Source organism: Megalobrama amblycephala, linkage group LG2 (genome assembly GCF_018812025.1).
Source record: "Megalobrama amblycephala isolate DHTTF-2021 linkage group LG2, ASM1881202v1, whole genome shotgun sequence".
Classification (NCBI taxonomy): domain Eukaryota; kingdom Metazoa; phylum Chordata; class Actinopteri; order Cypriniformes; family Xenocyprididae; genus Megalobrama; species Megalobrama amblycephala.
The window spans coordinates 32352629-32377423 of record NC_063045.1 but is presented as its reverse complement, the minus strand read 5'-3'; the positions used below and the strand labels follow the sequence as shown (position 1 = coordinate 32377423).

Below are 24795 nucleotides of genomic sequence, written 5' to 3'. Positions count from 1 at the left end.
AGTGCAACATAAAACTGCAATTATTGTCATGGATTTATTTCACAATCAGCACTGGAAAGTGCATTTAATCATCAGTGAACCATATTGTCACCACTACTGTGTTTCCAAAGCCATTGCTTTTACTTTGTCTGCATTATAATAATGGAATGTGATACTGCCAGTGCAGTGAAGTTGCAAAAGACCGGCACTTAGATGTTTGTTCTCCAAATAATAGCTTTTAGAAGAAATGTGTTGTTGATATCTGAGAAAGCAAAAGGGGAAAGACTGTGGTTGATGTGAAACAGTGAGTCCTTAATAGGCATTTGATGGTGGTTTGTCAAGTGGCACAAATAGAATTTCAGTTTCTAAATGAGCTGGAAAGTCCCTTTTCTTACTATCTTAGCATGAGATGAAAAAGAACTATGTTTGTGATGCAAGTCATGGCAATGGCATTTTAGCAGTAGGAATCACTAATTCCAATAAAGTGAAATTTAACGTTTTGATAGTAAATGGTATGCAGATGTATGTCTGAAAGTGATTTTGTGCAAGTGTAGACAAGAAGAATCCACAGACAATTCATTATACCATAAAATATCAATCTATCACTACACACATTTGAAGCTGACCATAAGAGACTTACACTGCTGTCCTCAGCTTTCTCTCTGCGCTTGACTTTGTGTGTCTCGTAGTCCTCCATCAAAGTCTGCATAAAGTTCTTGGATCGCTGTCCTCCTCCAGAGTCATCACTGCCCAGATCAGACAGTGGCGAGGGCAGAGCTCCATCTGAAGAGCACGGTGATGCTGGAGGAACTTGACGAACCTTCTCAATTTTACCTGCAGATAGATATATTTATATATATATATAATTATTTGGCTGACATATGTTCTTGACATGTTTCACGTGATTCAATTTAAACTCTCTTTTTTGTTGGTAGTAAAATTACATTCCAAGCACTTAATATTCAGCAATAATATTGATTTGACTGCATTAACACTACTGGATGAGAACTGAACTGGGCTGGACGATGACGTAACTGTTGTCTACAGAGCTGATTATTTTTAGATTATTATAGATTATTTGAACTCTTTCCATTTCCAATTGATGAACTGCACAGTTATTGAACAGAACTGAATCAATACTGAACTGACTTCAGCTGAACAATGACACTATTGTCTTTTTAGAGCTACTTTACAGCTGAATTGAAGTCTGTTTACATCCTTGATCATTACTTTCCTGTTTATCACTGTAAAGCTGCGTTGAAACAATCTGTATTGTATAACGCGCCACAGAAATAAAGGTCACTTGACTTGACGCTAATGTGAAAATGAACTTATTCTGGCCTATGTGCACAGACTGCAAAAGTCAAAGGAACTAATGACAAATATCTTAGAAGAAAAGGATAAAATAGTTCTGGAGTAGTTTGCATTGATTTGGAATTTTAGTATGTTTCAGTGAGATACTTTTTTCATCACTCATCAGTTTAGGGGACATAAAAGGGTCCAGAGTCCCAGACACATTCTTGATTATGACCCAAGTATGGATACTAGAGGCACAGAGATCTCAGTGTAGAAACCCACAATGCAGGTCCTCATTCCATTAAATCAAGGCAATCTGAGAGAAAACCATGTATTAATTAATGATCTATATAAAATCAAGGCAGAATGAAGAATATATTATGATATGTATTTACTCTCCAGTTTGTCACATATTTGAAACGTATATTTCTGATATTCTCAGAAACTGAAAGTGCTCTTATTTTCTTCTGCTGACATTGGCAACTCGAGTCTTTTTGCAAAGCTTTAGATGAAAATCTGTACCTTTTTACAGGAATCTATGGTTAAGTCTATATTTGTCCTCTACAGAACCACTGTCTTAAATGAGAAGTCAATCACTGAGACTGATCGCACAAGATGACTTCAAATACAATGGGATTTAGCATTATAGCTAAAAGCAAGCTAAAAGAAAAGACTCATGCATTCCCTATAACACCACCAGAGGGCAGACATAAACTTCTCCAGTGCAGGACATCAGCATGAATGAGACATGGACAATTGTCAAGAGGAACAGCACAAACTGACATTAAATACTGTGCTGATGATTATTACATCTAGCACCAATGGGACAATGTAGTTGAAACACTTTTCTTAAAAAACCTAAACCAAACATACGTAAACAGAACATTTCAAAAAGTATGTCCTACTATGTCCTACTAGTCTGCTATAATTTTCAACAAATCATCACAATTTTAAACTTTTGGTGGTTGTTAGAACTGAAAGCTTTAACATATATTTATGTTACCCAAATAGCATTATCTAGTCAATTATTTAGAGTCAGTCATCAAGCTGAAAAAAATCAGGCACTGTGCTGCAGTATCCTTAAAGCCCTCTTCAAAAAGCACAGCTTGCAAAAGTGACTCAGGCTGAACAGAGGGTGCAGACCCGCGGGACACAGCGTGCAAGGAATGTAAACTAAAGTAGCTCTATGAAGAGAACCTCTAGGATTCCAGTTATATGACTGACAATCACCAGGTAATTAACATCAAATCTCAAGTTACAGAGCCAGATATGTCAGAACCTTCAGTTTTATCTGATAGTTTGCATTAGTAGTTTTCTTGAAACCGGCGTAAACACAAAGACCAACAGAGGGAGATACAATGATTAATTAATTATGTTCTGGTGCAGTCTATGAAAAACAATACAAAGAGTAGCTTAAAAATTATTATGAATACTAATTTGTATCTTGTATGGCTTATTCTAAAGGGATATTAATTGTGGGATAAGTTAAGAAGTTATCTTACATTCCGCACATACAGTATTGTCCTATAGTACGTGTTCAATTGTTGCTGCCATGATTGCACACATTGGCTGGATATAATCATACCTGGTGCTGTCTTCCCAGTAAGGACCAGCTTGTTTGGCTGGTTGCTGGCCTTCAGGTTTTTTGTACGGGGCGGGTGCAATGTTTGCGCTTGCCGTTGTCTCTTCAACTCTTCCTCACGCTCCTGGGCTGCCCGAATCTCCTCTTCGATCATGGACAGGGTTCTTTGTTTGCGTGAGCGCAGTTTGAATGGCCCTGAGGTGACTTCCGTTTCCTGAGCACGAGTGACAGCTGCTGTGCTCCTGAGCTCTGCTGCCTCGGAGTACTTACTGAAATAGCTGAATTCTGGTTTCTCACTTGGTGGTGGAGAGGGACTGGGGGGTTTGTAAGTGTTCACTGGGATAACTGGGGCGGCTTGAACTACAGTTATTTGAGGAGCAACTGTTTTCCTCTCCTCCAGAGGGGATGGCACTTTGGGAGGTGGTGTGACAGCAGATATCTCCACTAGGGGTTGGGGTTGAATACTTTCCACATATCTCTCGGTGATAGGAGATGAATGTTGTGTGGCCTGAAGAGGCTCCCATTTGTCATTCTGCTGAGCAATGGCTTGCTCGATAGCATTTTGGACAAGAATACCAGCATGGTATTCCAGCTCTTCTTCCGTCAAGCCTTCTCCATGATAAGACCCACTCTGTTCGCTTGGAGATTTGATACCACTTTCATGTTTCCCATTGATTGGTGTAGTGGCCATTGGAGTTGAGGGAAAAGAGTACTCCCCAAGAGAGTTTTCCAAATAGGCACTCATGGTCTCATTTGATGCACCACTGTCACTTATGTTGTCCATACTGAAGTCATTGGAGAGCGTCTCAAGAACAGTGGTGTCCTGAGACCGTAGGGATAGGTCATCTAACCCGGAGTCAATTTCTTCCATATGATAGGAGCTGTTCAAAGAACGTTGACACAAATCAGAATCTTCTTCCTTCACAATGGTCATCACTGCCCGGGCACAAGTGAAATCATCATCTTTCAACTCGTTCTGAGCCAAACCATCTTTGGGTGGCATGTCAGATTCTCCAGAGCAGCAGTAAATCTTTTCAGCTTTGACTGTAGTAACTTCACTTCCATCATAGAATGTGACCCCTTCTTGATTGGCAACTGTGACAGAACCGCATGGTCTCTCTACATGCGTGACATCTGGAGTCCTGAAGAAAGGTTTGGCAGAGTAAAGCTGAGGTGCCACATTCCTCTTAGGGGCTGTGGGCTGCTTGCTATGTTCCATCTGCAGAAATTGCTTGCGTGCTGCAGAAAAGTCAATCTCTTCCATGACGACATCCTCCTTATTTCCCATTTCAGGTTGGATAAAAGAGATTGTCTGTCTGGGAGCAGCTTGCGGCATACGGCTGGTTTCTGGTCTCCTCTGCTTCCTCTCCTCATATCTTCGAAGAGACTCCAGCTGCTCTGGCTCCAGCTCCTCTTCCAGTGCCTTTTCCTGAGGTGGATTCCACCATTTTGCTGCAATTCCAGGATTTTTCTTGACTGCCTGACCCCGGATGAGTTCCAGCCTTTCCCTCTCTAGCTCTGCAATTTCCTCCGAGGGTCTGACTTTCTTCACCCGAACTTCTTTCTCAGTTGGGGTGTCAAATAGTTTTGATGGCTTCTTCTCTTCGTGGAATGGTCGGAGCTCAAAACGTGCCTCTTTCTTGATTGCTGTTCTAGGTGACTCGGGTGACCTTGTACAGTCATTTCCTATCATTGCTGCATGACCATTGGGTTTAGTGTTAAAGTTATCATCAACAAAAGTGGTCTGTTTTTTCCCTTCTAAAACAACTTCATGGTTGTGTAAGGACGATGTGTCACAAATATGCACAGATGGTCCAGTTCCATGAACACTAATTGAGTTCATCTCTGGGGAACTTGTCCCATTTGAAGTCATTTCTGCCCTGGGGTCACAACAGTTGTCCTCAAGGACCTGATCCAGGTACAGGATTTCCTTGGCAACTTCACTGTCCAGTCCTTCTCCCCCATGTCTCACTCTGTTCTGCCCACTGCTCACATAACTTTGCTGGGTCTCAGTCTGAACTTCATCCATACTGCTCTCACCAGTGGATATCACACTCACTGAATCGAAAAAACTTACAGTCTTCAGGCTTCTCTCTCTTTTCAGCTCACTGTCATCCTCTGAGAGTACAGGGGACTTCTAGGGAAATAAAGACAGAGGTCACATTAGTTCAAACATGCATTCATGCAATTCTTCATCACAATATACACTGCATTAGGGATGAGCATTAATACCTGAGTACTCAGGTACATGGCAGTGACAGTAATGGTCGCTCATGACATGACTTTTTTTCTAACTAACTTTTTGTGCACAACTGGGTTTGTCTTATAACAAAGTTCAGTTAGTTTGATTTTTTAAACTTGGGTGCACACATGTAAATCGCACTTGAGTCTGCATAAGAAAGTGCTCTGAGGTGCGGTTTCTGTGAACTCTTGCAGCTGATATAAGAGAAATTGCTGAAGTGAACAGCTCTTGATGACGTATAATTTGTGTCTTTGCATGCAAAAATGCAATGTTGAAAATAATGTAAGATGTGATGCAATGGCCAAATATGTGCGTAGATGGATCCCCAAAACCAAAAGTACTTGGTGTATACATCTGCAGAGTACTGTTCATAAAATGACCAGTTGTTTATCTGTATGCATTGTGTGCAACTTATCAGAAATTCCCAAAACTAAGGGAACCCCAATTATTGTTGGTTGCTAAACCACCAACTGTGTGAACATCAGAGACCAACATCTCAGAGGAAATATTGCATGTGACCATCATGCATAATATAGGTAGACTGTGATAAGATGTGGAAGATAATGGGTTTGTTGAACTCTGACCTGTGCTATCTGATCCTGAGTATTAATTATTTAAGTTCCCTTCTCTTAGTCTGCTCAGCAATGGTATAATGGAGTTGCACAAGTCTCAAGTGAGAGGAAAACATGGGACGTTCACCTTAGTATCCCCATTAACACACCCACATCAAATTATAGGAATTTATGCTTATCTTTTTGGAAAATCCCATTGACATGCAATGGAACATTAAGCACATATATTTTCTGTTTCAATTTCTTCTGTTTGCTTGAATGATTTACATCCATGCGTTTTGGCATTCATCCACATCAACATCTGATTTTCTGGGTATCAAACCCATGACCTTTCATAAGCTACAGGAATATCATAAGATAAGCAAGGTTGTATTGATTTATGCTCAACTCATGGTAAACAGACCAAACATAGTTTATTCACAGGCTAATTTGAAGAAAACACTAAAAGAAAAACATAAAAGGAAAGGTTTTGCATGCCCTAGTTTTCTTTATGCCCTCCATCTCTATGTCTAATGGGTGTAAGTGGATAATAGATCCTAGTTATTTACTAAAGGAAAAACACTGACGTCTAGACTATGTAGACACTCTTTATTTTCCAAGGAATAATTGCAGGGGTTTTTCTATTCCATGGATCTGGTACTGATACCTATAAGTGGTCTAGTAACCCTGTGGGAGAGGGTTGAGATGCGTTTGCAGAATGAAGCACTGTAAAGTCTCCTCAGGGGAAAATACCACTTATTACACTGAGATTTGCTTTCATTGCTACTCATTCACCAGATGGGACAGTCCTTTTTAAAAGAAACTCTGACAGAGCCTTTAGATCATTAAACATGATCTTAAGGCATTTTCAAAGTTTCAGGGTTATGTTCAGTATTGAGTTTTTTGAGGAATGACAAGCTTGCTAAAATATGTTCTACGTTTTTCTTTAATGTTATTAGTGTATATGAGTTTCTATTTTATGCTTCCAACTGCATGAAATTTTCAACCTTTGCTGATATTGGTTCCAAGTTTGGACACCACAGGATGCGTCAAACCAAAGCAAGTAAACAGTACTCAAGCAAACTTTAGCGAGCCTTTAACAACATACAAAACCACTGTATCAATACAAGATAATAAAAATGTGAAAGTGTTACTGCTTGTAAGACCTGTCTAAAGTGCAGTTTTACTGAACCAAACAGTTATAGTGCTGTATTCTCTGGTAAACAGAGGCCATTGCAGGAATTCTGTTTCTTTGCTGAGCATTTATGTTTTAGAGGTGAGTGCATGCCTGAGCAATTTCAGTTGTTTGCTGTTGTTTAAAAGTTGGTGTTCCTGAAAAGGCTAGTCAGAGACCTGTAAAAAAATGGTAATATAACCTGCCATAAATGGAAAAGCATAATAAACTAGTGGGAGTGCAGCATAGAGATGTTATTTTTTTACTGGACAGCCTAGAAAAGAGGAATTTGTTTTAAAATAGCTTTATTTCCAGCTCAAAGTCATGTGCTATTTCAGGTGATGGTGTGTTCATGGCCACATAAAGTAAATCTATTCCTGCTTTACTACTGGGTGGAACAAAATCTATATTACATCATTAGAACTGTGATTTTAATACACTTTTAACCAAAGTGTCTTTATGAGCAAAAAAATAACCACTTTTTTCTTAGTGTGAAGAAAAAAAAATATTTTTCCACTATAAAGAGCTTTTTGTGCAATGAAAAGATTCCATGGATGTTAAAGGTTCTTCTTGGAACCATCGACACCAATAAAGAACCTTTATTTTTAAGAGTGTATCAAATTTAAGGGTTATTAAATTGATTGAACATTCATATTTTTAATCATATTGCTGTAACCAGCATTTTATAAAAGCAATAAGCTATTAAAGGCAGTGTTTGTGTTCATTTCTTTATGTGTCAAATGAACATAAAATATAGTGTACAAACAAATATTACCAGATTGTTCTAAAGTATGTAAGAGGGCTTACTCTAAAAAAGCAGAACATTAACTGTTTAAGTAAATCTGCAGATTTAATTCACATCAAACAGTGTTAATAACTTCCTTCTTATCTCAAATTATTCCGGGTATGAGTAGCAGGCAGTGTCACATGTGTCTTTACTGTGGCACGAGTTCAATAAGACCCCTTTCTTCAGTCACACAGACCACACTTCCCTTCAGGGTGTTCACTAGCTTTCAGCCCAAACTCTCACTAAATCATGACATTAGGAAGTCATGTGAATTTCCCTCAAGCCACAAAAAACAGGCTAGGACAGATTTACAGACAGAGTGTCAATGTTTATGACTTTGAATTGAGCACTGCAAAACACTTAATCAACTCATCAGTTCTGAAACAAAGCCATGATAAAATATTGATCTAGTCTGCATGAGGCCACTCCTTCCCTCATGCGAAAATGAGTGATCTAGTGGCTGGAAATTGTTTGACATCACCATTGGAGAACTGTCAAATCTGACTGGAATGTGTTGTTGAAAGGTTTCATGAGATGCGCCCTTAGAGCTGCCACGTGTTTAACACAGTCTCATGTGTCCTGGTCTGCAATTCCCCACAGAGCGCGAACATCAAATCAAGCATTAAGCACAACACATGGTGTTTCCCTCTCTTACTCCCAACCAATCGCAAATGTGATCTCTTTAATAGCTCTATTAGTCCTCAGCAATGAGTTCTAATAGAGATCAAACACTCCTGCTTATTCAGTTAAGCTTAAGTCTCTTAAGTCTTCTCAAAAGAGATCTCAACAGTTTCTCAAATTGTGCTCAGATTTCTCAAGACTTTACTTTTAATATGAACTCAATCATTTCTCATTCAATTCTTCCAAGATAAAGTAAAAAAAAACAACAACAACATTGACCATGCACTTTTTTATCTTCAATAAAGAGTTTGACATGAATCACAACCTTTGATTCTCAACTTAAGTTTTTTAAAGTTGAAAAAAAGACAAAGACTTAATGTCTTAAATTAGGAAGTGAACTACTCATCTCATGAAGTGAAAAAGTAAGCATGAAAGTCCACCCCTAAACATAACCATCAGTGAAGCATACGCAGAGAGTATGAAAACACACAAATGAAATTTCATACAAATTAGCAAGCAATTGCAAAACACAAAATAGTTACAAACTGTCATGTGATTTCACAAAAAATAAGTTTCAGAGGGGCACAGAGGGGCTGATTTCTTAAAACTGAAACTGAAAACTGAACTTAAAACTTTTTTATGTGTTATGGCCTGAAATGCAAAATTTTGTAAACAGGTTTCAAAGTGCACATTTTTGAAAATTATACCGTTATCGTCTCCATGTAAACTGCAAAAATGCTAATCTGTGAAAGCAAGGACATCATAGGCATGCATATTATGTGTTCAGTCTATAGGCGTGTAGTGTTTCTTTTCAAAGGGACATCGCCAACTACCGGCCTGGCATGAATAATACAACATTTTTAGTCATTTTCGCGGATCCGTGTGAACGGGGATCATTTTGACAACGTTGTTGTCTGTACACAAAAACTCAAAGGAAAAACTTTTCAGTTTTTAGTACATAGTTGTCGTGGAAAGGTACCTAGAGTTTTTCACTTTCAAAACTAGACTCTAAGCTATGATATTCTCTGAACTCTTACTGTGTGAACATTTTTGTCTTTTTACATTTTTAAATCTGTTTTTAAAACTGAGCCTCTTGAACAATGAAAAAGCAGCCCTTTTAAGCAATACAAAAATCCTCTGGGTTCTTCATTTTTTTTTCTTTTCAATAACTATAAACCATTCTCAGCTATATCTCTGCAGTGGCTGTGCATTAAATCTGTATTCCCTAGAGTCTGTGGCCCTGAGCAGTCAGAAGTGAAGAGACATCAGTGTGTCCTCTGAGGAACAGACGCTCTCTACGGATGTTCCTCTAAACCCCCTCTAACATTCCCGGCATAGTTCAGCTGTCTTCCAGGCTCCGGCAGTCTAATAGAAGTGATGAAGGATACACAGCCCTGCCTCACGTAATTAAACTGTGTGTATGTATCTGCATGGTCTTGAATGTGTATATAAACCCACAAAAGGCCAAGATGGATGGAGATAAATGCCTTGTATATTTATACAACATGTAAGGTAATGTGTTCATGGGCATAGTGCCTCGCATTTGTCATCTTACTTTGAAAATGGTCCATTGGTGCCTCTATTTATGTTGCCTTCTGCATGTTGTTGCCCTCACAGCATCTGGAAGTGTTTAGGCAGACAGACACCATTTGAGCCCTACTTTCTCTTTCAGTAGAGTGGCCCCAAAAAGTATTGTTTAGAAATGTATGAATGTTTCTTATTTATTTCATTAAAATAAGTGGCATCTGTAAACAAACAGTGCTAGAGTTTTTCTCAGAAATATTTTATGAGCCATTTTTGCATTGACTTTTTCACTCAAGGTTCATCATATCAAATATGGTCATGTTCTACCAATGTCCGACAATCAGAAAGAGTTCATTTTGTCTTTCAAAACCTAAAAAAATCCTTACATACATAATAAAAGGACATTTCCAGCATGGTTTAACTGTTCAAAATATGTTTTCGGGTCTTCGATTAGGTCAAAGAACAGAAAAATTCCTCAATTTTAATGGTTAGGCAAGACGCCTGTGTCTAATATGACTTTCAGCAGCTCATACAGAGAGACCCATCAAACCACACTGCTGATGAAAGACTCCTGAAATAGGATTATTAACTCTATCATCACAGACAGAGAACCAAGAGTTCAAAACACGAATTAATCTCAATTATTTCTCGGCTGGATTCAATGGAAAGCAAACAGAGACTTCTGCATAATGCTTGTGGTTCTTTGAGTTTAAGAAGAGATCTAAACAATATCTCATCAAACTGTACTTAGATACCAAAGTCTGCAGTCAAATATCAGAAATCTCAATATGGACAAGAAAAAAATGCCAGGTCACACTTTATATTAGGTGGCCTTAACTAGTACTAACAATAAATACACACAAGACTATGTATTTACTGCATGTTGCTCTGGATATTTCCCACATTTACTGCTAGTGAGTTTGAGGTATGGTTGGGTTTAGGAGTAAAGGTAGGTTAGGGGTTTTGGGGTAATGGTTTGGGTTACAGTTAGGGGTGAAGTTAATAGTTTAAGTACAAATGTTAATTAAATGCAAGTACTTTACAATGTACTTACGATGTATCGACATCTACATATTTAATAAGTAAACTGTATCAGATGGTTAAGTTCATAGTAATTCCAAATCCCAAAATCAAATTTTATAACTCTATACTTAAACAGTATATCAACAATCATCATTTTTAATGGATTTTAGGAGAAACATCTCACACAAAGCTGATATATAAATGAAACAAAACCAAGACTTCAAATAAATCTCCTGAGCTATGATCGCATAACGTCTTAATAATTACCTTTCTCAGACTCAAAGGAAACATTAAATTAGGCCTCCTATATTTAGGCTCAAAAGTCCAAACCGAATTCCAAAGAGTGAGTTGCTTCCTACCTTTTTCATACTTTTCCAAATTTGTTAACAGACTTCTGCCACGAAATTAGAAATCCTTTATATGAAAAAGAAAAACCAGCAGATACTAGAAGTCCTGAGTGTCCTGTTGTCAAATCTGTAATGTAAGAAACAGTCCTCCTCCAACACCTCACAGTATAAGGCTTTGAGGAGACCCAGTGAAACTCGTCCCAGGACAACACAACGCGGGGCTTTTCCTGGCCACTTCTTTCAACCCCCCACCCCTCTTCCTCATGTGTGTGTGTGTGTGTGTGTGCGCAGCGTGCTTCACTCACCCCACACCACTCGTTTCCGTCCGTTCTCCTACAATGCCTCTCTCTCTTCTGTCTGTCCCGCAGAGTCAAGATTCTTACTCTAACTATTGGCTATGATGTCATGGGCAAAGGGGGTCTGGTTTAAAAGTGAGGGGTGTGGTCTCCTCCTGTACTCACACAAAGAAGCGCTCTGTCGGAGCCGCCCTCAGCCCTTCACCGACCTGGACCGAGGGAGTCTCCAAAATTCTCTAGTACGGCCGTCAGAGACACCTTACAAGGAAAGGCATAATGTGTCTGGGTGGGGAGCACTGTTCACTGCTGACTCAAAACACGCTGTCTGGATTCTCCTACGCATATTAGATACGTTTACACATTTACACAAGTTTCAGAAGCTGATACAAGTGAAATTTCACAACAGCACAGTGAAAATATGGGTAAAACTTTATAATAAGTATACAGTGACAAAGCAAAATCATTTGCAAACTACTTTATATTCAGTTTGTAAATTGTAGTTTCCATATTGCTAATACATTAATAAGCTATAATGAGTAACCAGTATATATTTTTAAATTCATTGTTAAACAACTTGTTAAAGTCACCATGAAATCAAAATAGACAATTCTTGTTTTTCATGGAATATTGCGGTGTTCATTATAAACGATTTATCCGTGCACATCATTATTTGTTTAATTCATGTGCCTCGTAATCATTAATCAAAATGGATGAAGCATGCGGGAATCAAACTGAGTTGTTAGTCTATACCACCATTTATGATATTATTGCTAACACTAACTCGAACAATTCACAGTAACCAACCCGTTTGAATAATTACAATGTGATTCGTGTTCATCTAATCAGTCGTGTCGTACTCTTTTCAGGAATTTGCTCACAAAAGCTAGCGTGTAATATTTCTATGTCTTATCAGGTCATGTAGTACACATTGTGGAATTGGGTAGATGATTAAATAGATGTCTAGTTATTGTTTTCATTGAAACCTCAAAATAGAAGTTAGTACAGTACGTCCCTGACGAAATCCTGGTGAGATTTCTCTGTAGTAAGACTATAATGTCCTTGTGGTAACAAGTGCCTTTTAAATGGGACAACAATAGAATTACAGATAAGAGCAAAAGAGATTCAGGCAAGATTGCTGTGAGAACTGAATGTCACTGAATGTGACTTTGTGCTAATAATAACACCACATGATCAGTTCTTTACTGAGATATACAAAGACTTCAGTATAACCTTCATGTCAACCTAAACAACACTTTCACAGATATATCAATGATAGATAGGCTGACTGAAACAGCTTTGTAAAAGAGTGTCTTTACTGCCATTTTGATAGCGTCAGATGTTTCTGAAATTCATCTCCTTCACGTATGCTCTAAAAACTGTAAAAATGTTGTTGGTGCCCAAATGGGTATATGAGTTGTGGGTTGTTAGAAACTTCTCCTTCTTCTTTGGAGTGTGAAGGCATCTGTAAGGAATGACTAGAATGCCAGTGTGTTTTAATGGAGGATGTTGACAGCAGTGGGCTGGGGTGTGTCATCCTCTGCTAGAGAGCTCCTTCCTCCCACAATCTGTGTGTCACTGTGCATCAAGAATAATAATAATGCAGTGAACTGTGTGCAGTGCTGGGGAGGCTATTGTGAGACTGTATTTTATTTTGTTTGTTAGGCTTCTGATAATGTATTGTGAGATTAGTTAATGTATCTTGATGTATTTTATCTAGTAAAACTACCATTTTACGTGCCTTACATGTGGAAGTCATAATAAGACATAAAAAGATGAAATTTTGACATAAAAGGCAGAAATTATGAAATTAAGTCACAAGGATTCCGACATAAAAGTCGAAATTGACAAAAGTAGAAATTTTGATATACTTAAATCATATTTATTATTGGAATTATGATATACTAGGTCATAATTATGACAAACAGTCAAAATTTACAAAAGTCAAAAAGTCGAAATTATGAGATACTAAATTATGAGATAACAGATAAAACAGATAACAGATAAAAGATAAAATTATGAGATAACAGATAAAACAGATAACAGATAAAAGATAAAATTATGAGATAACAGATAAAAAGTTTATTAAAGTTTATAATTATGATATACTAAGGCAGATTTATGAAATGAAAGTCAAATTGATATAAAACGTTGAAATTGTGACTACTAAATACTAACTAAATTGAAATAATGATATAAAACAATATTATGACATAAAAAGCTGAAATTGACAAAACTCGAGATTATGGCAAAAAGTCAAAATAATGGGTTACTAAGTCAAATTTATGAAATGGAAGTCGAAATTGACACAAAAAGTTTAAATTGTGACACGCTACATTGAAATTATGATATAAAACATAATTATGACATACAAAGTTGAAATTTCTTATGTTATGATTATGTATATTTATGTTAGAATTATGATTTACCAAATCATGATATAATGGGCTTCCGTATTATTAAGTTGCTATAAAATGTAGCTTTGAAGCTATATTTGATGGCAATATCTTTGTAATATCCAGATATCTTTGTAATTTGAGTTAATGTGCCTACTAAAACTTAACAACTAAAAGTCAAAAACCCTAATTAAAATATCAGAATAAAAGTATGTAATATACAATAAAAATAAGATACTGTAATTTGCTTTAACAATGTGATTAAATTAAGCAATGAAGTGTTTTGTCACACTATAATAGCTAATTGTTGAATATATCTTGTTACTGGAAAAACTAGAAGATTTTGAAAAATCTGAACTACTGTCACTCTACTATTCAATGAAATGCTTTTTATTACTTGCACTGACTATGTTTGACAAATAAACACAAAATGTAGTGCCAGTTAGCAAAGATGTCAACATGGAGACCATGTATTTCCAGGTGTGCATGTGGCTGCCAAGCAGCTGTCAGATAAATGGCAGCTCTCTTCAGATATAACACACATCCTTGTGTGTGGCTAATATAAATGACTACAATCATTCCAACCTCAAACACCCAAACAATTCAAACCCCACACATTCTAGGAAATATTATCTATTTATAGCTTGAATACTAAGCAAGATGTCATTTTAAATCATTCTCAAAAGTCTTACTCAAGACAGCCTACACAAAAGTAACAACAAACTGAGATTAACCTCACAGTTGCCACTTTTAGAGCCTGCAGAACCAGGATTGTCCATGAATGGAAGTGCGAATGACAAAAGCAAAAGCCAGCTTAAAGTAACTGCAACTTTACACTGTAGAGAGAATGAACAGAGAGAGAAATGCTTTGGCTTTTGAAGGAAGAATAGGGACCTGTAGAAATGGGACCAAATCAATCAATATATCCAGTCAGCAGAAATTGCGTTACGGCGAACGGGATCCACCTCAGCTCAAACTGCGTTCTTGGTTAAAATCGCGGTCCGGTCTGGGTGGGGTGTATGGGGGGGCTGGGTATATATATATATATATATATATATATATATATATATATATATATATATATATATATATATACAGCTATGGAAAAAATTAAGAGACCACTTAACATTGATTTCTGAACTTGGAGTGGTCTCTTAATTTTTTCCATAGCTGTATATATATATATATATAAAAACATAATAGGCAGAAAAAAGTAATTGCACAGAGAAAGCTTAAATGCTGTTTCCATGCACAGCATTTAAAGGGAGCCTATGAGCAAAAGTTCACTCAAAAGTAAAACAGAACACAAAAGTGAAATATATGAAGAAGGTTCTTATTTTGAATATGTTGCAATTACAATGAACAAAGATAAAGCTTTCAAGCAAAAGCAACATAAAATCTTAGTAAAAGTAGCCCATATGACTGGTGCACTGTATTTCAAGTTGCTAGATGAGAAACAGACTAAAATTCAAGTTATTATTCACTGAAGTTTTTTAAATTAGCCAACTAAAGATGGGGACACACCTAACAATTAGCTGAAACATTCTAAGACTGAACTGAACACACATACTGGTTGTTTACTTCGACTGGAGCCGATATATATACTCACACATGGAATTTGAACACCGACTGTAATTGCAGACTGAACGCAACTGGCTCTGACTGGACGCGTTTGAGCGCAATCAGTCATAAGTATCAATTTACATTCATAATCAGCCTTACAATCATTAAGTGTGTGCGCGGCTTAAGGCTAATTAAGATTGCAAGTTCCGTCGTTACTAACATAGTTCAATGATTTGGTGTATCCCGAAACTATTGTTCAAATGAACATTCGCAAACTACATTGTAAACTTGTGTGGTTGGAATGACAGCTCTCGAGCTGTGGTTAGAAGCATAGTTTTTTGTTTTTATGAAATGTGGACTTAATAAATCGTTATCTTGAGCAAAATAAGCAAGCTGACATTAAGTACAATGTATAGATTTTATTCTGAATATATACAAATGTCATTTACATATTTTAGTTAGATTTTAAGCACCGTTTTTGTACAATGCGCATGTGCGTACGTGCCCTGATACGTAAGAATGAGCCTATGACTGAATCTGAAAATAAAGCAAAATAACTGAGAAAAATGAGAATTAGTCCTCAGATGCAATGTCCGTAATTTATAGCAGAAAATCTAGCATTAATTAGATCGCAAACTGATTCATTTAAAGGGGTTAAATGACCACCTGCGTAACATCATTCACCAATGTAGTTGAACAACAGGTTTGCGACAGTACGGTTTCGGGAAACAGTTGTGACTAGCTAGTTGATTTGTTCAATGATGCATCGTACTATGGTAGTGAAGCAGGGGGTTACATCGTTGTACGGGAAATGCACCCCTGTTTACTAATGACATAAACTTCAACCTGTTTCTCACACAAAGCTATTCAGAAGACTTCAGAATTTCTCCTTTTGTGTTCCAAGCAACCATTTTATTTTTAAAGAGAGACACACTTCTAGAACTTGGAGCTCTAAGTCAGACCAGAGAGAGAGAGAGAGAGAGAGAGAGAGAGAAGCGGAAGCAGCTGAAGTTTCTGAACACTTTATGCTTCGGCAAATACTGCCTACTGTCCTCACTTCTAAAAGAATTAAAGTAGTGTTTGTGGAAGAATATGCCAACCTCTTTGAGAAAGGAAAAAATCTATCGGCTTTTAGTGGAAAACATCAGATGTCCTTGTAGACAGAGAACTGAAAGGACAACACGTTTAGAGACAAGGAGTTGAAGAGGAGAATAAACACAGGACATTGTGCTTAACACCCTGTCACCGCCCTGCCTAAAATATGACCTCTAATCTAAGGGAAGACATGTAGAAGAAGCTCAACAGGATATTGTCAGCCGGGCCCAAGGGTAAAATGAGAAACATCCACACCTTAAATGAAAACAAGGATGGTCTCGTCCGAGAAGCCCAATCAGAATCGTGAATGTGTTATCTACTATAAAAGGCTGAAACTCATTGTAGAACTCTTTCAATTAGCCTTAGTACTTACAACTACTAGAGCTGGTTGGAACACAGCTTGCTGTCCTGAAATTAACCTGGCTTAAGAGCCATTAAAAATGGCACCAACCTCAGTTAGTGAAAACTGAATTACAGTGGCTTAAAGGCTTATGTCCATTACTCAGGGGATATGAGTACACTGACACTTACACACCTCTCAGGCTTTTTGAGACATCATGGTATAAAGTTCAAAGGAGCATAATAGTGACAGGGCAGTAATACTAATTGCATTCTAAAATCTTCTGCAGCCTAGAAAACACCAAACATTGTTAAGCAAGTCAATCCATTCAATGGCTATGATAAAAACCCCAAGCAGCTACTTTTTTTACTTTTACATTTACACGCACCCTCATAAAATGATTTTAATGAGATTTAGGCAATATCACGGTCAAACGTTACCTCATGTAAATGCATTACTTATATTAAATTGAAGCTGTAAATCATAGTAAAATTTTATTTGCAAGCAGGCATGCAAACACTTTAATCGCATCTATTCCACTCTAACCAAAGAGTGCATGTGCATTTTTGGGCTGCTGAGTTTATGTTGACAACAATGCACAACATAAATATAATGCAGTATCCCGATAGTCAAAAATATTGGGTCCCACTTTATATTAAGTGGCCTTAACTACTATGTACTTACATTTAAATGAATCATTTGATACAATGCACTTATTGTGTACATACATGTTTTTACATTGTACTTATATTTTAAAACACCTGCATGTAATTACATCTGTAATTAATTTCTGTAATTACATTTATAATTACACTGTTGACCCATCCTTTACACCTTACCCCTACCCTTAAACCTACCCATACCACCAAAGCTTTCCCTAACCTTACCCGTATCCCACCTCAATAGCAGCAGAAGTGTTTTGCAATTCAATATGAACCCAATAAGTACATTGTACTTATTTTTTGATGTAAGTACATAGTAGTTAAGGCCACTTAATATAAAGTGGGACCAAATATTGAAATCAAGATGTTTTAGGCGTCACCGAGTGTCACTAAGTGCAAATAGCTGTAGATGCTATTTAAACTAAGTGAAAATAGCAATATATTCTATTTACACTAAGGGACAATAGCAGCATTTTCTTAGCGATATGCTATTTACACTAGGTACAAATAGCGATAGATTCTATTTACACCATTTAAAAATGTCAGTTCTTTGCAAAAAGAGTAAATAGTAATTAGATGCTATCTATACTTTATATTGGCAGATACTATTTGCACCTCAGTATTTTTGTACATTAACAAGATGCAATAATATCATAGAGTGTAAATGATTATATTTATTAAAATTATTAAATCGATGCTGCCTTATTGGGAGAAAAAAAAACCCTCCCTACACCTTCCCTGGCCTAACCCTACCCAATAAACACTTTTAATATTTTTAAACACTCGTTCATAGTTTATTTCCACTTTTTCATTTTTATTGAAAATAAATGCAAGCTCAGCAAAAGGTGGATTTGAACCTGCGTCGATCGTGTTAAAAAGCCAGGTTTGCAAGCCTTAGTCGCTACTGCTGCAATGTTGAAGACATAGAATTCCATACATCTTTTTAAAAACTTGAGTGGCCCAACCAGACGTTGGTGGGCCGAGCTAGTGTAAAAAGCATTTGCCAACAAGGGATGCTATTTGCACTTAGGCCCCGTGTCCACCAGAGCGTTTTTTCCAGCTGCTAGCGTACTTTTTCAATTGTTTTCAATGGGAGCGCCGCGTTTTTTAAACGCCAGGGGCGTAACGAGGCGCTGAGCGTCTTTTTAACGCTCAAGCGCTGCGAGCTCGGCGTTTTTTACTGGTCGCCTCGAGTTGAAGAATGCTCAGCTTTGAGTAAAACGCTGCGCTCATCACTGTCACTTTTTAGCCAGCCATCCAATCAGAGTGGAGGAGGGGCGGGACAAATAGAATTCCGTCCAACTGACATCAACAAACAGAAACAAAATGGATGAGAAATTAATATTGCTGCTCTCCGAAAATACATAGCAAAGTAATTTCATATTGTGTCAACATTTTAAGTCTGAAACAAATTACCTGCAAAATCAGTTTTAAGTAACAGTGCCGCAGATATTCCGTATCATAGCAACAAAGCGTCTCAACGGAAAAAACGCTGCGCTGCAGAAGACAGGCGTTTTAAACCGAGCGCCTAGCGTTTTCAGCAGGCTAAAAACGCTCTGGTGGACACATGGCCATAGTGTAAATAAACACTCCGAAAAAGGCATACCAAAGAACCAGCGAACAGATCTGTGTGCACTGGAAGAGCTTGACCAATAACACACCTACAGTATGTGAGACCACAATTGTTAGAGAATAATCGAAATAATGAAAATTACTTGTTTAATGTTTGCTATAGACATGTCGAGTCCTTACTCTGATTACTGGAAATAATCACATTACTGGTACACATGTAAATGTAGTCAGTGTTGTAAAGTTCATCAATTGAAGACAATAGTGTCATTATCCAGCTCAATTCATTTCAGTGTTGATGCAATTAAGTTCAATAACAGTGTCTATGTTGCAAAGTGTTACCAATATTCCTTTTAATACACAACTCATTAAAGCTAGTCTTAGAGTGAACTCTAACATGGCTTCTAGTGTGACCATCAAACTCTCGGTTAACCTGCTTTCCAAGCCCAGTGGGAGAAGAGAAATAGAGCACATCTTCTACTCTAAATTTAGCATCCAGGTTGCAGGCAGAGCTGTGCTGTGGTAAACCCTGCTTAGTGTTACAGTTAGGTTCTTCAGAAAAAGAAACAGCTAGGCTACATTTTTAACTTAAATATATGTCTAAATGTTTTTGTGATGCCAACTAAAATAAACTAGAGTGACACTAAATGAACATCATGTTTTGCAAGAATACATCAAAAAATTGTGGTAACACTTTATTTTGTTGGTTCACTTTAGACATTCTACTAACTATACAGTAAGTAACTTCACAACTACATGTCAACTAACTCTGTCAATAATAAGACATATACTTGCAAAGTCAGTATACTTAGTCAGTAGTTTGTCTGTTGGGGGAGCATCACAATAAAGTGTTAGCAGAAATTAAGTTTAATTAACTATTCGCAGACAGTCTACTTATACTCTAATGAGAGTTAGTTGACGTACTAGCAAAGTTACTTACAGTTAGTAGAATGTCTAATGTGGACTACGGAATAAAAAAGTGTCAGCAAAATTTGTTATTGGCATTGCTGTACAGTTGACAAAAAGATAAAGACAGAAATGCAAAAGTTATTTTTTTTCAAAGCTTCTGATTTAAAAGTAAAATAAATAGTGTTTCTGTTACTGTAATTTACAATATTTTCCTCTTTACATCTTATTTGATGTAAAGTCATTTGAAATGTTGCAAAGTTTTCTCATCACAGTTGCAATCATCTCAACAATAGCAGCAGACAACCCTCAGCTGATTCTTGCATCTCAAAAAAATCTTCAAAGAGCACAAAATCATGGAAGGACAGCTCAAAATCCATGTTAAGCTCTAAAATAATAATAATGTCTTACCTTTGGGATCTTTTCCAAAGTGAGGCAGAGAACCTGCCAAGGTGCCGTGTATTTTAACATTGTCAATGATGCCTTGATTCACTAGACTACACAATAAAACAGCAATCACTGCTCCAACATTCCTTCATTAGATGTTTACTCCTCCTTAGTTATGGCCCAAGACCTCCTTAAAGTTCATTTGGGAAAAAAAAATAAATAAAAACGGAAGCCACCGCACAGGGAGTAACATTCCATACTACTGCCGACTTCAGCAGCACACATCCAAGCAAAGTCATCCCGGAGGGCTTTTGATCTGAAAATGAGCTTAGCATCAGAACCAATTATATGGGTCTCCTGCCTGATAGGTGAGAGCAGTCAGTTTCTTTTATCCATTTGCTCATGAAGCTGTTGTATAAGTGCACTCGATAACTCTCTCAAAACAAAAGAACTTATGACGACAAAGAATAAAAGTACATTATGTGAGACAAGGTGCTCTTCTTTCAGCAATGTTGGATCAGAAGCAGATCTATTCCGCCAAGACCAAACATATCAACATTGTCATATCCATTGCCATGCCAAAAAGTTTTTGTAAGCATGATTCAAGAGGTGGTTTTCTAACAAATGAGCTCATTAACACATCGTGCATCATGGAAGATCAGGACACTCATGCCTCTGGCGTACTCGACTTGCAGCTGAGATAGTTCTGTATGCAGTGCACCAGTCTGCTTGTCCTTGCCAAATGCGACCCAGATTCACCCAGAGAAGCTGGCACAGTTTCTGTCTTTTTCCAGGAATCTAAATGCAAAGAGTCCTTTGAATTTCATCTATTTTTGGGCTTTCAACAGGGATGATTTCCCTTCAAGCAATCTACATTTTATATACAGTAAACACAGAATGGAAGACCATGTGACAGTGTGTTTGGATCAGAAAAAGTTCCCTGCCATTCACACTCTTGGGCTCATGTAAAAAAAGGAATATTGTGCAGTGCACTTTTCCAGTTATACCTCAAGCAATACTGAAACCAGCTGTCTTTTAACTGCTTTAAAAGGATGAAAAACTTCAACGGGAGGAAGCAGCTGATTTGTTTGTGCTTTCAGCACAATGTGAGAGGTCAAGCCAGACAGGAAAAACCCAAAACCATTCCAAGGACAAAACCTGAACAACTCAATCAAGGGCCAAAGGAAAAAGCGCCATATTCCTGCCATTACATTTCCACTTCCAAACTTTGGCTTAGAGATAGCCTTGAAGCTAATGAGAGCTCTCTGGCTTCTGTCAAAGAAGAGGATTTGGATAATGTTGTTCTCTACACAGATGTTTGCTGGCAAGGTTTTCCAGGTCATTTTTGCCTTCCTTTAAAGAATATTTTTCTAATGCTCATTGCTAAGTGAGCACAACATGGCAAAAACTCATATACTTTTAAAACATATACCACGATAAAGATTTAAAAGCACAAATTGGATTAGAATAGTTTTTAAAAAGACACTGAAATTACCATTATTAACAGGGTTTGCCATTTAATTTAAAGATTCAAATGGGTCAAATGTAGTTATTGCTAAAATGAGAGTGTCTCAGGATGAGGGCATCAATAAACTTATCAAAATAAGCAAGTCTTCATTTAAGCCGCGCACACACTTAACGATTGTAAGGCCGATTATGAATGTAAGTTGATACTTATGACTGATCGCGCTCAAGCGCGTCCAGTCAGAGCTGGTTGCGTTCAGTCTGCGATTACAATCGGTGTTCAAATTCCATGTGTAAGTATTTAAATCTGCTTCAGTCGCAGGAAACAATTGCTGTGTGTTGAGCACAGTCTTATAATGTTTTAGCTAGTCGTTAAATGTGTGCCCGGCTTTATAAAGATTTTCTCAGATGACTTAAGAGGTAATGTGCTCCATAAATTAATCTGTGAAACATTTACCTAATTAACCTAACCAGTTACCTACGGAAGAGGATTAGGGCAATAATAAAAAAATAAAACCATTTCGAGATTAAAGTTGTTAAATTTCGAGAAAAAAGTTGAGATAAAATGTTGAGAATAAAGTCATTAAATTACGAGAAAAAACTTGTTAAATTTCGAGAAAAAAGTCAAGATAAAATGTTGAGAATAAACTCGTTAAATTACGAGAAAAAAACGTGTTAAATTTCGAGAAAAAAGTCGAGATAAAATGTTGAGAATAAAGTCGTTAAATTACGAGAAAAAATTCGTTAAATTTTGAGAAAAAAATCGAGATAAAATGTTGAGAATAAACTCGTTAAATTACGAGAAAAAAACTTGTTAAATTTCGAGAAAAAAGTCGAGATAAAATGTTGAGAATAAAGTCATTAAATTACGAGAAAAAAGTTGTTAAATTACGAGAAAAAAGTCGTTAAATTACGAGAAAAAAGTTGAGATAAAATGTTGAGAATAAACTCATTAAATTATGAGTTTATTGTCAACATTTTATCTCGACTTTTTTCTTGAAATTTAACGAGTTTTTTCTCGTAATTTATTGACTTTATTCTCAACATTTTATCTCGACTTTTTTCTCGAAATGTAATGACATTTTTCTCGTAATTTAACAAGTTTATTCTCAACATTTTATCTCGACTTGAAATTTAACGCATTTTTTCTCATAATTTAACGACTTTAATCTCGAGATGGTTTCATTTTTTATTATTGCTTGGCCCTAATCCTCTTCCGTAGTTAACCTACCTACATAGAGAAAAATTTATCTATTTTGTATTATTTTACTTTATATTTTCCCCTGTCCAAATAAATTAAGCTCTTGATTTTTAAAGTGATACTGACTGAATATACATGCTGAATTTACAATAGAAAAAGGAGACTTAAGATACTGACTGAAAAGCCTGTATAAAATTATTTGTAGATCTTTTGTCAGTCTGGTATGCATACAAGGAAAAAGCAACCTTATCATTTCCCTGGTCTGGAAATAGCATGTTCTACATTTCTGTCATGACAACTCTCAGACAACTCTCACGGTCATGGATATGACAATGTTAATATGTTTGGTCTTGGCAGAATAGATCTGCTATGCTGCTGCTGTTGATTATTGCTGCTGCAGAGCAAGTGTAGGACTTGCTACTGGCAATACATATGCGGCATGCTGCTGTGAGCAAGTAAGACATGCTGCTGCTGTACAATATAGCATACATGAATTACCCGTAGCAGATCTATACAGGTGGACCTGGGGAATTCAGGTGGAGGGTTTCTGAAAGCGTGCTGCAACTGCTACAGAAATTGCTGACCAAGTATTTGAAAGTTGAGCAGTGAGATCATGTGATTACTAGTAGATTGAGTTAAGGACCTATCAGCCTGTGCCATTTAGAGGTTCATGACAGAACTTTGTATTTAAGTGCTAATATTTTATACAGTTCATATCTTCGGGCCACTAAAACTAAACTGAAACTGTCACATAATCAGTTTTTGCTGTGTTAATACAGCCTGTGCAGTCCAAGACTATACAAAAGTATGTTTAATCTAATCTGGCTAATTTATCTATAAGTGCAGTGGTTCAGCAATCACAAAGACAATGTAATGTTGTCTATGACTCACCTTGAACTGCCTATGTAGGCACTATTTTAACCTCTATGCTCCCTGCACCTCTCAGCTGTTTCAAATGTCTTTTAAATACCTTCTTTTGGGCAGAATCTATGGCAGTATTGAATGTGTCCTTTATATATAAGGCAACCCCAGAATGCATTGTCACAGGCTCAGTGAAAAAAAAAATCCATCCAAGATGGCAGACAAAATGAGACATTATAAAAAGAATTAACTCAATTCCGAAAGGTATTGACAAACACATTTTACTTTTTGTCCAATTTTAGTGTGTGTTATCAAAGACTTTAGATATACAAAGAGATATATAGCAAAATAAAACCTGCCTTCTAAATAAAAGTGCCGATCGCTGATTGGTAAAGTCATCTCGTCATTGCAGCTGACTTTAGAAGCTCCAGTTGCATTAGAAACAGTGTTTTGAGACATGCACTTATGACTGCATATGCACATTGGCTGGTCCAAGCCTGAATAATAAGCCTTTTTAAATATATTTGAGAATAAGAAACAACATTTATGGGACAGTTCATGCCAGATTTGGTTGCTGCTTTAAAATATGTCATTTATTTGTAAGTTTGGCAATCAGTTTTTGAGATTTCAAGATTCCCCCATTCAAGTTGATAAGACTTGGTCTTGGATGCCCGAAATGGTGTTAGCTTAGCAACATACTAACACCAATTCCATTGAAATCAGCTGTGAGGAGCATGAGGAATGCTATCTGACTAGTTGCTGCTTACGTATGTCGCTCACTAATGAGACATATGTAGACAGTATACAGCAGAGGCAGCTTACTAGGTATAAAGTACACCCTGGGATTTTAAGGTTAATTTTTCAATAGTTTAAAAACAGATTTGCATGTTCTGTTCTCAGATGTCAGTTAATTGTCATATGACATGCAGGTA

General features: G+C 37.0%; 1 protein-coding gene across 6 annotated transcripts in view; it reads right to left on the bottom strand.

Annotated features, from left to right (window-relative positions):
- Positions 1–24795, bottom strand: part of LOC125255442 (A-kinase anchor protein 2) — a 127544-nt gene that overhangs the window by 7700 nt on the left and 95049 nt on the right. For 5 of the 6 annotated variants that reach the window (XM_048170719.1, XM_048170752.1, XM_048170735.1 and 2 more), the window contains 2 exons: positions 2861–4994; positions 620–813 (listed from right to left, as the gene is read on the bottom strand). In XM_048170719.1, the coding sequence (XP_048026676.1) occupies positions 620–813; positions 2861–4994 (2328 nt within the window). Of the gene's footprint in view, positions 1–619; positions 814–2860; positions 4995–11138; positions 11386–24795 lie in introns of those variants that run through there. The other variant, XM_048170760.1, reaches the window with a different exon arrangement.